Consider the following 13,581-nt stretch of genomic DNA (forward strand, 5'->3'; position numbering starts at 1 on the left):
GTGTCTTGCCAGCAGCAGGAGCAGAGGAAGAGAAAGATGTAAGATTCCTGGTCTGATTTTGAGGTACCTTCTCTGAAGGAGGCAGTGGTGCCTCACTTGGCTCACTTGCTTTTGGTCTCGTTTCCTTCTGTGGCTGCTTCTACCACATGCCTGTAACTGGGCCCTGACATGCTGGTGCTGCAGGCAAGCTGTTCAGTGAGGTCTGGGACAAAGTGAGGGCAAGCTAATGACCTGGGTCTCCTAGAGCTGATCTCTGAGCTGGATTTTTAATACAGGACTGAAATAGCAAAGCTTCCTGCTGGTTACGATCCTCTGAAATCCTAGAAAGCTGTCACTGTGAGGATTGCTGGTTTTCCACCACACAGCTCTTCTTTGGATCCAGTCAATGTCAAATGGTTGCCCATAGGGCCTACAGTCCAGATGCTTAGCTGCTTATGAGTAGGTCCTCTCTATCTTGGGCAAGTGTGTTTCATCCCCTTTTGAAAGCCCAGTTCAACAGAGATGCCTAACATGCTGGCTCTGTTTGCCCTTTTCATACTTTCTGCCACCCGTTACCATATCACAGCACATTGGCTGAAGCAGGAGCTTTGTGTTTAGAAATGGGTCGAGGAGGAGTCTGTGCTAATTTTCGTTCATGTCTTCTCAATTCCTCAGTTGGATTCTGAAGATCTAAAGAAAGAGTCAGCTGGCATCCTGCTTCCACCTGCGGATGAACACAGAGCACATGCGCACTCTGGTGCAGAGGAGCGTGGCAATGGCAAGTTCCTGGCATACTAAATGGTTACCTTTATAAGCTTCTCTGGAGTGAGGCAGATGGGGAGAAGCAGAGTGAAATAAGCAGCGTTGTGCTTCTTGCCTCCTTTGTAGGTGTGTTGCCGGTAGGAAGAGCAGAGCAAGAGGAAGGTTTTGACTCCTGTTCTGAGAATAAAGTACTTTTTCTTAGAGAGGTAATGCAGAAGTCACGCTTCTGTAGCCCTGATACTGAAATGCAGTGTGATGCTGCAATGTTGCTGGGGATTCCTTTCCCCAGTGCCTGTCTGTGACAATGCTAACTCCAGTTTCTGCACTGGAGAAGAGGTTCAGCTAAAGAAGGATGCTTCAATTCAAGCAGATTGTCACTGTGACAGACAGGTGACTTTATAAGAGACTGACACAGACAGCCACAAATAGAGCCTGTCACTGTATGGAGACCTGTTCTTGCTACTGAGTTCCTTGTGGAGTGATGCTGAGAGGAGGTCATTGATTGTGGACCTGAAGTGTATTTCAGACCTCATCTCGTTCCTATTCTGAAGCAGAAAAGCTGCAGAGGTTGCTCAACGTCCCATCCAACCTGACTTTGAACACTTCTAGGGATGGGGCATCCCCCAACTTCTTTGGGCAATCTGGTCCACTGTCTCACCACCCTTGTTTCAAAAATGTTTTCCTTCTGTCCAATCTAACTCTACCCTCTTTTAGTTTAAAACTGTTGCCCTTGTCCTGTCACTATGGACCTTGGTAAAAAGTGTCTCTCCATCTTTCGATATTGCTATTTCTGTATTTCTATATATGCTATAAGATCTCCCCAGAGCCTGCTTTTCCCCAGGCTGAACAACCCCAACTCTCTCAGCCTTTCTTCATGGGAGAGGAGTTCCATCCCTCTAATCATTTTTGTGGCCCTCCTCTGGACCCGCTCCAACCGGTCCATGTCTTCCTTGTGCTGGGGACCCCAGAGCTGGATGTAGTACTCCAGGTGGGGTCTCATGAGAGCAGAGTGGAAGGGGAGACTCGCCTCCCGCGACCTGCTGGCCACCCTGAAGACCAATCTAATTATATAATCCTATGACTAAAAGCATTTCTCGTCTTGCCATCTTCTTACCAATTTCTCCATGTTCATGGAACACCGTTTCTCTAGAAATGGGTCATGCGGCTGCAGCAAGATCTTGCCGATGCTCTCAGGAAGAACTCCCTGGCAGAAGCTTCACTTGAAGCTAAGAAGTGCTACAGCAGGGACCTGCAGGAACAAAAACTGCGGTTGCAGAAGGAACTAGACAGATCTAAAGCCAAGGTATGGAGAAAGCCTGTCTCTTGACAGGGGCCCTGGCCTTTTTTGTAGCAAATCAGAGCAGGGAACTGACCCTTTCTTGGGGGTTTTGTGTAACCCAGGGTGATTCCGTGTGCAGCTAGCTGTGATGAGGGAGCTGGGAGGGAACAGCCCTGCTGCCTTTGGTGCCTGCTTGTTTGCACCACTGGAAGTAACAGCAGAGGGCTGCGTTAAGGTGGTCTTAATATACTAGACAACTTTGCAACGGGAGTAGATTAAGGGACATGTAAGTGACTCGCCTCGTTTTATAAGCCTGGCGCCTACGATTAGAAAGGTCACTAACTGTGAAGTCACTTTGTCCTTAATTGGAGAAGGGGGGGCGTATTCCTTTCAAAAAGCTGCTTCTCAGGTTTCACAGAGCAAGTGTATTTGCTTCTTTGGTTTTGGCAAAGCAGAGTGTGTGCTGCCTGAGGAGGAACAGGCACACTGGAGTGTTGCACTGGTGCTTTTTTGTATTCCCTCCTCGTGTCGTCCTTGTTATGGAGTTGCAAAGTCACTTTAGGAGCAGGCGGAGCTTCTAACTGTGTTGGAGGAGCCAACAATTGACTACAAAGAGTGTTTGGAATCCTTGAGAGAGAAGTGTCATGGCAGCATTTAGGAAATGCTGTAGGAAACCAGTATAGACATAGGAGAGGGGCCAGTCTAAAAGATGAAGTAACATGGGTTTTGAGAGTCAACATGAGAGTCAAAGCAGTTCACTCCCTTTTATCAAACCAAAGCCTGACTACTGGGGATTGTTGTGCTCTGACAGCTGCAGGAAGTGAAAGAAAGGTATATCTGCACGGAGTGTTATGCCGAGTCCCTGAAGAATGCCATAAAGGAGAAGGAACTAACAACTTCCAGGAACGTGCAGGCCATTCTGGCCATGCCTTCTGCAGCTGTGGCTATCCCAGAGCTGGAAGAACAAGTGCAACAGTAAGGAAGTAACACAGTGAAGCCAGGCTTCACTTTCTGTGACTGTGTGAAAACAAAATGACTGTCTTGCACCCCAGCAAGATAATAATAGAGTTTTCAAAGATGCTTTTGCTTTAGATAAGGTTCTTTCACACTCTTCTTTTGGGATTTGTGCTCTTGTGGACTTCTGCGATAAGGTCTATACTTCTTTTCCAGGCTCCAAGTTGTAATGACCAGGCTGGAAGCCACAGCAGAGCAACAAGCCAAGACCACTGAAGCCCTTCAGAAAGACCAGCAAGCCTCTGCCTCAGTAAGCTAGTCAGAGCCTTCCCTTTTCATGAGCTACAGAGCTTAGGTCGGTATTCCTGTGGGGAAATTTGAAGAGGTTTTCCTGGGGGGCCTGGGAGAGATCCGTTCCTCTGTTCTCCTGACTGTAGGCTGCCCTGAAAGTCCTACTGGCTCATTTCCCAGCTTTCTGGCTTTGAGAGTTGTCCCGTGAGGCTCCAGCAAGTCCTACATAATGCCATCTTCGTTAAGGAGTTGCCAGTAATGCACTGGCTTATTAAGTATTTTCTGCTTTAGACCAGTCATGAGGTTGAGACCTCTGGCAGCACCTCAGACAGTCATGTAGTAGAGGGCTTTGGTACCTTTGGTTGTGGACTTTCCTTGGGCTCTGGTGCTGCCAAGCGCTTCATCCTGGAGGCCTGACTGGCATCATCAGACTGTGACAGGAGTTCTTCCGTTGCTTGTACTCTAGTCACCTTCCCATTTCAGTGATTATGTATTCCTTGGCCAGAAGCTCTGGGTCCCTAATGCAATGAGACCTCCAAAGATGAAAATCCACAACTAATAAGGGAACAACACCTCCAAGGGCAGGATTTTGTGTGCTTGGGTAGTGTTGCGGGAAAGACAAACACTGTGTTGTACCGATACTGGCAAGAGAAGAAGAAAGGCTGTGAGGTGTGCTCTTCAGTCAAGGAAGTCCTAGCGTGACTTATTTTTCCTTCCTTTAATGCTGCTGTAGGCTCATAATGTCCCAGAGGACTTGATAACTCGCTTTCAGACACCGTCTGCAAAGGAACACCTGAGCGGCTTTTGGGAATGACTGGTTTTAGGCTTGGAATTTCTTGTGGGCAAGTGATTTATGAAAAGATTGGGTGAGCTGTGGAGAACCCCCCAGGTTTTTGAGCAGGGTACCCTCAGGGGAAAAATCTATACATTTCCTCATTCCCCTGGTGCTACTGTGTTTTGAAGCTGTTTGGTGGACAATATGTGGGCACTTGCGTTCATCAGCATGATTCCTTTGATGGATCAACTGTGTGCTGTGGACAGGAGAGAGATCTGTGGTTGAGAGCTGCGAGAGGACACTGGAGTTGGGAGATCCAAAGCACTGTCTGCATGTTCTGCATATGGATCCTGTTCCCCTGCTCTCTGTGTGATGTATCTTTTCTATTTTGAAAGCGTGAGAGTGAAATCGAGGAAGTGAAGAATCTAGCTGTGATGAAATGCCGAACAGAAGCACTTCTGAAGAAAACGGGGAGAAGAAACATTGCAATGGAGCAAGAGCGTACCAGGCATGGCTTTTTAGTGCTTTACAGAAACATCATATTGAGTAGAAGTTGAGCTTAACTGAACTCTAATGTAAAAGCATTGTTTGCAAACAAATTCAGGCCTTGCATTCAATCTTGAAAGGTGCTTCTGTGCATGAGCCTATGGTTTTAAAAAGCTGCAAAAAGCTTTGCAAATGCAGGCTGCCTGCAGTTCTCCTGAGAGGGAAGAAAGCATTTTCTTCCTCTGTTCAGGTAAACTTTGGGCCCTCCCAGTCATGTCTGGCACTGGAGTGCTGGCTGCTTTCAGGAACTTCTGGCCTGTCAAGCATGTTACAGATGAAGCAAGCCATGGCAGTGCTGCTTACATAAGAAAGGCCAATTGTTGCTTTGCTTCACACTCTCCTTACTAACTTGCTGTGCAGGTTGAAGAACCTTCTGGAGAGCTCAGACAAAGCTGAGTGTTATGTAAGGGGAAAGCGTCAGATTCCAGGCAGAGATGAGGAATATCTGTTCTGAGGTGGGCAGCAAAGCTGGCAAACTAAGGCGAAAGGTGAGTTCTGGCTCATTTGGTGGATTTATGGTGATTATTTTTTTCTGCTGCAACAGGCATGATTCTTTTCCTATACTTTTTGTCTGTGTTGCTAATTATCTACTACTGTCAGCACGTGCCAAACACAGTCTCCCTGGCCACCCACCTGATGGACTTCCACAGAAGTGAGGAACTTTAGAGCTCTGTCTTTGAGTTGCTTGTTTTGCTGCATACAAGTTGATGATTTTTCCCCAACACCTGGAGATGCAGTCAAAAACACACATGCAGCAGGCAAGACAAAACCAGAACTCGCAAGAAAAGTTGTCTACTTTGTGTGAGACTCAGAAAGAACCAGGGCTTAACCTCAGAAGGCACTGGGAGGCTAACATGGTAGGTCACAGCCAAAAAAGACAACTGGGGGAAAGAGCTGGACAAGAAATAGGGAAAAAAACGCAAGTTGATCCATATCTCCACATAACGCAGTTTTCCACGTGAGTCTGTACTGTAACTTTGTTGTTGACATGTTCGAGCATTTGGTTTTTGGTATCTGGATCTGCACATTAGTGCTGTACTTCCAGGATCTACTTTCAGTGCTGCCTTTGGCCCAGCCTGCTGTAAAAGTAAGGCACAGCCTTTTCTTTTCCTGCCCTTCCCCACTCACAGGTGAACCTCCCATACCGTTAGTGATGAGAAGATGCTAGAGAAGAGGAAGTTCCAGTGCCAGAAAACAGAGTGCTCACAGGAAGATGAAGGAAGCCTGGAAAACTTTGCCTTCCACCATGTGCAGCCATGACCCTGCATCTAATTCCAAGTGTTCTGTTGCAGCTTAGTATTTAATAAACTGTGTTTTAGTCTGTTTTGCTGCACAACCGGAGCACTTTGTCCCTAGCAGGTTTGGATGAGAAGAGTCCTGTCTCTGAAGGCTCACTGAGGTTCTCTTTCAGTGCAGGCAGTTGGTGTGTTTCTCTCTGCCCTTGCTCTGAATGAAAATCAGTCCTGCGGACATCTCCAAGAGGGAATACACATCTACGTTCTTTTCCTCTGGGGAGACTTGAACTGTGATTGTGCCCAGATCAGGGCCTAGTGCTGAGCTACTGCTAATAATAAGTTACCAGACTCTTCCCGCCTTTTTAGAGCAATCCTCCTGGTGGTCTGGGCAGAAGGTGGTAGGGAATCTGATGGACATGTAGACTGCTGAAAGGCAAAGGTGTAAATAAGTGGTGACAAGCTGAAGCAGGGTGAGTCCCGCCTCAACCGAAGGAAAAAGCTTTTCTTTTGTGAAGGGGGTGAGAGACTGCTCCCTTGGGGACAGGGAGCCCAAGGGGGTCAGTCCCCCAGCCAGCAGGGCAGGGCCCAGCCTTGGCCTATGCGAGCGAGGGGAGCAGGGTGGCCCTAGGGCGGGCAGCCGGGGCAGCCAAGAGCCTAAAGGGACAAACACGTGCCTGGTGAGGTGGCAGCTCTGAGGGCAAGCCAGAAGTCAGGCGTGGTGGTGGCAAGCAGGGTCAGACACAGCCCAGTGATGGTCAAGCAGGGCCCTAGGGAGGTCTGGAGCAGCGAGGTCCATGGCCAGGCACAGCTGAGCCAGAGACACCACGACAGAGCTTAGGCAGGGCCTGGCGGCCCCAGCTCAGCCTGCTGCTGGCTTGGTCGTGCCACAGAGGTTGTGGAGCCTCCATGCTTGGATATGCCCCAAATTGGACGTGGTCCTGCCCTGGTTGACCCTGCCTGCCTCAAGTGACCACACGAGGCCCCTTCCAACCTCAATGAGGCTGCATTTCAGCGATCTGGAAACGTCACGCTGCAGGCCGTTTGTTCAGCTAGACCTCCCGCCTGCTTTAGTGAGCTTTTTGCCCAAATCTGACCTCATCTTAAGTCTTTGTTGGGCTACATAAAACAGTCAGAACAACTGCAAACTGTAGCCAACATGTCCAGGCACAGAGATTGCAACCACTTTCTCAGTCACCAAGTCACGTTGTGAGGTGTGATGCCACCAGTGAAGAATGTCTGTTAGCCAAGCCAATCTTCACTTCCAGCCCCTGCTTTGAGACCTGGAGGTGGAGAAGAACCATCATGTTCCAGGTCTGGCTGGGCAGCAGGGGAAGCTGCCAGCTATGGAGGTCTACCTGGCCCAGTCCCCATCTCTTCAAGTGCAAGGGAGATAGCTAAGATATGCATTGCAACTTTGGCAGGCCACTCTTCAAACATGCCAAAGCACACTTGGCAAAACCCAAGTAAAATAACGTTCCACTTCTTTTCCAGGCAATCCCCCATCACATTGGTAAATGTTAACAGATGTCCAAGCTCTAAAACCAAAATGGCCTTTGGAAAATACCAAAGGTCTCTTCAAACAATTGACTGGATCCATTCCTCCCATAATTGAGAATGAGAGCTCTGCCAAGGCACAATAGTACTGTAAACTCTCAATAAAGGGCAAGGACAAAAGCAGAGTAAACTCCGCTGTGATGTGTAAGGAGATGACATCTGGTTGCTCAGTCTATTCAAAGGCTATGCAATACCTGAGCACAGCACCTGCCCTGATGTTGGAGGTGTGCAGGGGGAGACGCAGTTCCAGTGACAGAGACCACTCTACAGGACCAGAGTGGTTCTGGCCCTCCCTCCTATCTGCCATCAAGTAGCTGCTAGGCATCATGTAGCCTCTGAACTCCAACACAAGCATTTCAAAAAGCCTGACCCAGGATCTCTCCTCTAGTTGGCAGCATCTATCACAAGGGAACACAATACATCCAAAAGAACACAATTATTTTTGTTCCTGGATGTCTTGCACTGGCTCCCCCCAGTTTGCGAGTGTCGGTGCCAGAAGCACCCGGTGAAAGCACGTGGGTCTTTTCTCCATTCAGGAGACTTCCTTGGCACACCACCGTCCCAGCCCCCCTCCATGTTTTGCAGCAAAAATTTAACTGAGCACAGGAATCAAGTGCAAGGGAATATTTTCTTTTTATGGCAAAAAAATAAACAAAAAAAATCCAAACTAAAAACAACAACACCCCGCCCCCCCTCCCCTCCAAACACAACAATAAATGCTATACTGAAAGGATACTCTAGTTTCACACTGGCCTTTCCAGTTTGAGCCATCTTATCATCATGCACTGTGCTGCCTCATACACGCCTCTTCCAGCCTCACCACCTTCTGCAGAACCCCTGACATGATCCCAGCAGCCTTGTAGCCACGTGCTACTCAAGACTCCCTAACAGATGAAGTCCAGCTGCCACAATGGGTCAGCGAAGACTTATTTTTCAGTGCTGCCACTGATCTGGTCCCATACCGGCATTCTATTGCACAGTGGTTTGGCAAATGTTTTTAACGTTTGTCAAGAGGCAAAAGCTACGATGATTGTGGTTTGCCTTCTCTCCCATGCAGTTTGTTCCTGTGGAGTTAACACTGGTTTTGTCGAGTCTGTTGATCTTTCCCTTCACTACTGTCCAGGTTAAGACTTTTGAGCCAGTAAGGTGGTTAATTTAATCTTCCCATCCATCGAGGCAGTGAGGCAGGTCCCACAGTCCATAGCCGTGCTCCAATCCACTGTGACAACGGGAGCTCGGTGTCCTCCCAGGGAAAGGCAGCTCTCCAGAACTTTGTCCTCACCATTTAACTAAAAGAAGGAAAACGTAAGATTTTTAAGGAGGCAAGTTTCTACAGTGGGGGCAGCCCACCCACAGGAGAAGCCAAAGCCTGCTACAGATTCCATATCCCTATCAGCATACATAATTAAGCAGAAAATCAGAGATGTATGTAGCACACAATGAAGTTAAGTTTCCAGTCTCATGACAGAAGCACGTGTTCAAGCAGCTCAGCTTCTGACATCAGCTGAGCTGAAGTAATTGAACACGGCAGGCTAAGAGCAAACTCTGATGAGGAGCACATAAGCCTATAGCTCCTGTTAGTGCAGGCACTCTGAATGCCCCAAACGCAAAGGAAAAATTCCATCTAATCTGCCTTGCAATGGCTTATCCTGATGGGTATTGACTCAAGAGGAGGCAGGCAAGGGACATGTGATCAGTTACCACTTGTTACTGCGGCACAGAAACTTGGGCACTTGGAACTATTCAGCCTTACCCTTCATCTCATTTCAGTACACAGTAGAGGAGAGAAAATCAGGCTGGGACTAACAGCTTCAGCAAGCACACAACTAGATTAAAGATGAGCATCAATCAAGAATCATGCATTTTGCGTTGAACAGGCATGCGTCGATATATTTAAAGAAATTAAAACTCTATCCAAGGAACTTGGGCACTAAGGAAAAGTGCTGCAGCTATGCTTTAAGAACAAGCTACATACAGAGGGCTTAATGCTTACAGAGGGTTCAAACACTTGAACCCCACACACTGCTAAAATACACACTTGTATGAAACTGAGCAGCAACTTTCACAAGGCAGGAATGGGTATCAGTAGGTGCTGCTTGAGAACTTCCAGTGGCTGCTGTTGCAGCCTTGTAACAAGAGCTTCTACGGAGGCGTAAGAGTACTCCCCATCGCTTCTCAGACCTACCTTAAAAATTACTCCCCCTGTGGAAGAACATGTCAACATGTAGTTTCCCTCAGAGTCAAAAGCAAAAAGCCTTCCTCGTGGGAACTGAACTTGCTTGTAGCCACTGTATCCAGACAGAACAAAAGGACCTGTAGCTTCACTGGGAAGATCATACTCAGACACCTTCAAGCCACTTTTGTGAATATTCCACTGAATAAACTAGAATGACAAGAAGAGATGGTAGAAGCCCACAGTTAAATTGACTGTGATTAAAGTAGAGGGGCCATTCATTATTTTTAAGCAAGGCAGCTACTCTTCCCAAACAGAAGAGCACATTTTGATACCTATATCTAAGTGGCTATATTTATAAAACACAGGCTGCAAAGGCTGTAAGAGCTGCCTACTATCCAGGCAAATATACGCCCTAACTTCCACGAGCACTGCTGCCTATGTGTCCTTCCACATTGCATGCAGGATCCTGGTGGGAATTCACTTAAATCTCATCAGCCAAAGACTCACACTTTTAGGCAGGTGACTCTCTCCCTGAACCACACCTCTACTGCTGAAGACTCTGGAAACGCAGAAATTGAAACCTTTATTATAAGCAACAGGGAGCTTCTGACAAGGAAATTTATGCAAAGTGGTCAAGGATCTGCTCCCTGGTGAATCCCAGATCTCAAATGTGATGATCTCAGGGGCAAAGAAAGGTCATCTTCAAACAGATTCCCTGAGAAGGGGTTATCACCCACAGCAGGATTTGCAGACAAGGTCCAAGACAGCTCCAGCTGTTAAAATGCTTTCTATCCACTCTCTCTGGAGAGACTGCATGCAGCGGGGTGCTGCTGCACACCTAAGATTACAGCTAGCAGCCCGCAGATCCCCCAGATTCTGAGGGTATTCTTATTGCTATCTCCACCATATGGAGAAAACTCCGGAGGGGATCTCACTGCCAGCTGATCAGTAGAAGGGCACCCAGAGCCTACCTTGCCATCCTCGCCTATGCTGTAGACTGTGTTCTCATCATAGCTGAACTCAACGGAGTAGACTTCCCCATCGTGTGCCTTCCAGCTCATGGCGCACTCGTGCTGCTGCATATCTGAGGGAATAACCAGTACTGAACACTCCTCATACTCGCACAGAGCTGAGGTGAAGTGAGAGAGGCCCTTTGTGTTCATAAGGTCTCTGTCTCAGCCCTCGAAATCAGTGCAGGGGATCCCAGTCCAATCCCAGTACCCTGTGCTGATTCTTCAGCATGTGGCTTTTATACTGGCCACAAAAATCATTGCCTGTAACTAGTCACCTCTTCCTCCAGCTTTACAGGGCTGCTCACATGCTCAGTCAACTGCAGCCTTTCTGCACCTAAGCCCCACTGTCACCTTTCTTCCTCCCCCCTTGCTATCCCACCCACCCTCACAGCTGCTGCCAGCTCTGTCCTCCCACAGACCTGAACTGCAACCTCCAGCTCGCCACCCGGGGCCAGAAGCAGATCCCTCATTCACAGAAGAGGGAGGGCCAAACTGCCTTTATCACAAGGACAGGCTGAAGAGGACAAAACCTGAGAAACAGGAATTGCTCAGGGAAGGAGGACTGATGTCAAGCCCATGCCTTCAACTGGAAGGTCACACATTAATTCCTTTCCTTGAGGCTCAGCCTCTGGCAGTGGTACTGCTATGTGGCACAGCCAAGGCCACATGGCTAAAGGACAAGTTAACTCCACTCCTCAGCAGGAAGGAAGCAACAAATCCAGTAGCACTACAAGGGTCTCCAGGAGGAGAGAAAATAGCTTCCACCTTGGTGTTCAGGCATGTCTCACAGCTGCCTCCCTGCTGGCAGAACAGTGGTAGGGGCAGCCAGCTGGGGACACTGAGGGGCCACCTCACTGCCCAATTCCAACGTACCAAAGAGACGAACAATCCCATCTGCAGCCCCGGTGACCAGCAGGTTGCCGTTGTGATTGAAGGCTGTGCAGTTAATAGCAATGGGCTCAGGCTCCAGGGAGAACTGCAGCTGGAAGGGAAAGCCTGCATTAATGCAGAGAAACAGAGCTGGGAGCCCTGAGGAGCTGATCTCCAGGGGAGGGAGGACAGATTGTACCTAGCAGCAAGAAATCCTCCAGTTTGGAGCCCTGCACCTCTCATGACTACAGACTTCAAGGTTGGCAGCTGCATTTTACTGTGATACTAAACCAACAATTCACCTCAGCCAAGCCACAGCTTGCTTGGCCCTGGCCTCAAGGCTGCAAAACCAGCTTCTGGCAAACATTAGCTTGAGTATATTGCTTTCTCCTACACACCAGGGACATTTCTTAAGGGCAAATGCAAGGGATGGGACAAGGATTTCCTGCCAGAATCTGACCCATTTAAATTGAAACAATGGAGAAGATGACATGAGATGAAATCTCTGAAAGAAGCCCTTCACTTAAAAACAGAGAGGGATGGGGAAATAGAAGCAAAGAAAACCCTTCAATATAGCTCAGTTGGAGAAAGCCTGAGCAAAGCATCATTCAATCCACTTGGGACATTTCCAGTCACAAACTGTGCAGGCAGGATAGAAACAAGACTATGGACTATTTTGAAGAATCCCTCAAAAAAAAAAAAAAAAACAACCCAAAACATGCCAACAATACAAAACCACCCCACCCAAGCCCAGCAGCTACTCACACTATTCATGTTTATCCTGTGTGTGACAGAGGGGAAAGGAGGAAGGGGGGAAAAAGGTGTATTGACAAGAAAGTCAGCATAATTTAGAAAGAGGGCTCCTACACATTGAAACAGAAGACAACTCATTCTCAGCAAGCAGACCAAGAAAGGAACAAAACTCAGCAAGCACCTGCTGCTTCATTGTTTTAGTGTCCCACAGTAGCAGCTTCCCAGGAACTTGGTTCATGCTTTTGCCCCCAGAGCTGACTGCTGAGAAGTCCACGTGGGAGATGGGGCTCTGGGCTGCTGCAGAACAGACAAAGGAGGCACCACTTGGGCTGCAGGCAAGTGAGAGGATCCTGAAACACAGCAAACAATATGAATTGCCTCTCTCCAGCAGCTGCCTCAAGCATACCACTCGACTGCGAGCTCTCCCATCATCAAGACCCTGCAAGACAGGGTGCACTGTAAAGGAGGGCAGGATTCATGTGTTTAGACAGATTCTGACTGTCTCCCATTTAACTGAGCAGTTTTACGCTGCGCAGACAGGGAGTGCCCTCTAGATGAAGGTCTAGAGTCCTGTAGTTTCAGGAAAGCAGTAGGAACATTGAGACTTCACCTACCCTTCCACAGTCAACCAACAACATTTATATTTATATATAAAAATCAGTAATCCAGAGTTACCTGGGCATGTCTTCATCGATGCTGATTTCACAGAGATTCTTCTTCGCTTCTGTGTCATAAAGACGAACTGTCCCGACCCCACTGCCAAGCAATAGCTTGAAAAGAGGAAGGAGGAGATGGAAGGAGTGTGAGTGGGGAGCGCAATGATGCTGTTCAACCACCACCACCGAGTGAATTTTTTTCTATCTAAACAGTTGGATTAAACATTACTGCGTTAGGGTACAGCCTGTTCTGCTGTGTCTATCACGCTAAGTAAGCCTACCCCAGAGCCACAGAAGTCAGAGTAAAAGCACTGCCTTCCACGGAGAAAAAAGATTGGATAGGCACCAAGGTGGAGTAAAAGCCACCTTCTAGAGTATGGCTCAACATGATAGGTTGCAAAACTTATGTGGAGTCTCAATATCTATGGGAGCAAGGAAAGACTAACACTGAATTAACAATCTAAGTTTAAGAGAAAACCAAGTAGAAGCCACCTCCTTTCATCCAGGGAAGGATGAAATTATCCAGAAGGGCTCACACATGCTTTACAGTGGTGCTACAATTTAAAACAAAGTAAAACCATGGAGGGATGCATTATCAAAGAAAATTAAGCAAGCCAGATCCTTCTCACTCCGGAGCCTGATTTGCTACTGAATACACATATATTTCAGAAAGAAGAATCTATAAGCAAGCAGGAAATAAACTCTACAAAGCAGAAAAAAGCATCAGAACAACTGCAC

The 13,581-nt window shown here is 47.8% G+C and overlaps 2 protein-coding genes across 2 annotated transcripts; one reads left to right on the top strand and one right to left on the bottom strand.

The window, feature by feature from the left end:
- Positions 1–46: 46 nt before the first annotated feature.
- LOC122153438 (serine/threonine-protein kinase MRCK gamma-like) lies at positions 47–5,919 on the top strand. Its single transcript, XM_042792720.1, has 9 exons — positions 47–63; positions 655–757; positions 868–947; positions 1,892–2,044; positions 2,832–2,995; positions 3,191–3,284; positions 4,436–4,548; positions 4,947–5,074; positions 5,717–5,919. Exons 4-8 carry the CDS (start codon positions 1,901–1,903, stop codon positions 5,038–5,040), a joined length of 609 nt encoding a protein of 202 aa, XP_042648654.1. The 5' UTR covers positions 47–63; positions 655–757; positions 868–947; positions 1,892–1,900; the 3' UTR covers positions 5,041–5,074; positions 5,717–5,919.
- A 2,142-nt stretch (positions 5,920–8,061) lies between these two features.
- On the bottom strand, positions 8,062–13,231 carry LOC122153467 (WD repeat-containing protein 91-like). The gene is made up of 7 exons (XM_042793143.1): positions 13,190–13,231; positions 12,863–13,044; positions 12,369–12,537; positions 11,438–11,546; positions 10,523–10,635; positions 9,561–9,758; positions 8,062–8,664 (listed from the first exon to the last, which is right to left on the bottom strand). The coding sequence occupies exons 1-7, from the start codon at positions 13,229–13,231 to the stop codon at positions 8,500–8,502; spliced, it is 978 nt and encodes a 325-aa protein (XP_042649077.1). The 3' UTR covers positions 8,062–8,499.
- Positions 13,232–13,581: the final 350 nt, after the last annotated feature.

This window comes from Tyto alba, unplaced genomic scaffold (assembly GCF_018691265.1).
Source record: "Tyto alba isolate M040663 unplaced genomic scaffold, T.alba_DEE_v4.0 Super-Scaffold_2, whole genome shotgun sequence".
Lineage (NCBI taxonomy): Eukaryota > Metazoa > Chordata > Aves > Strigiformes > Tytonidae > Tyto > Tyto alba.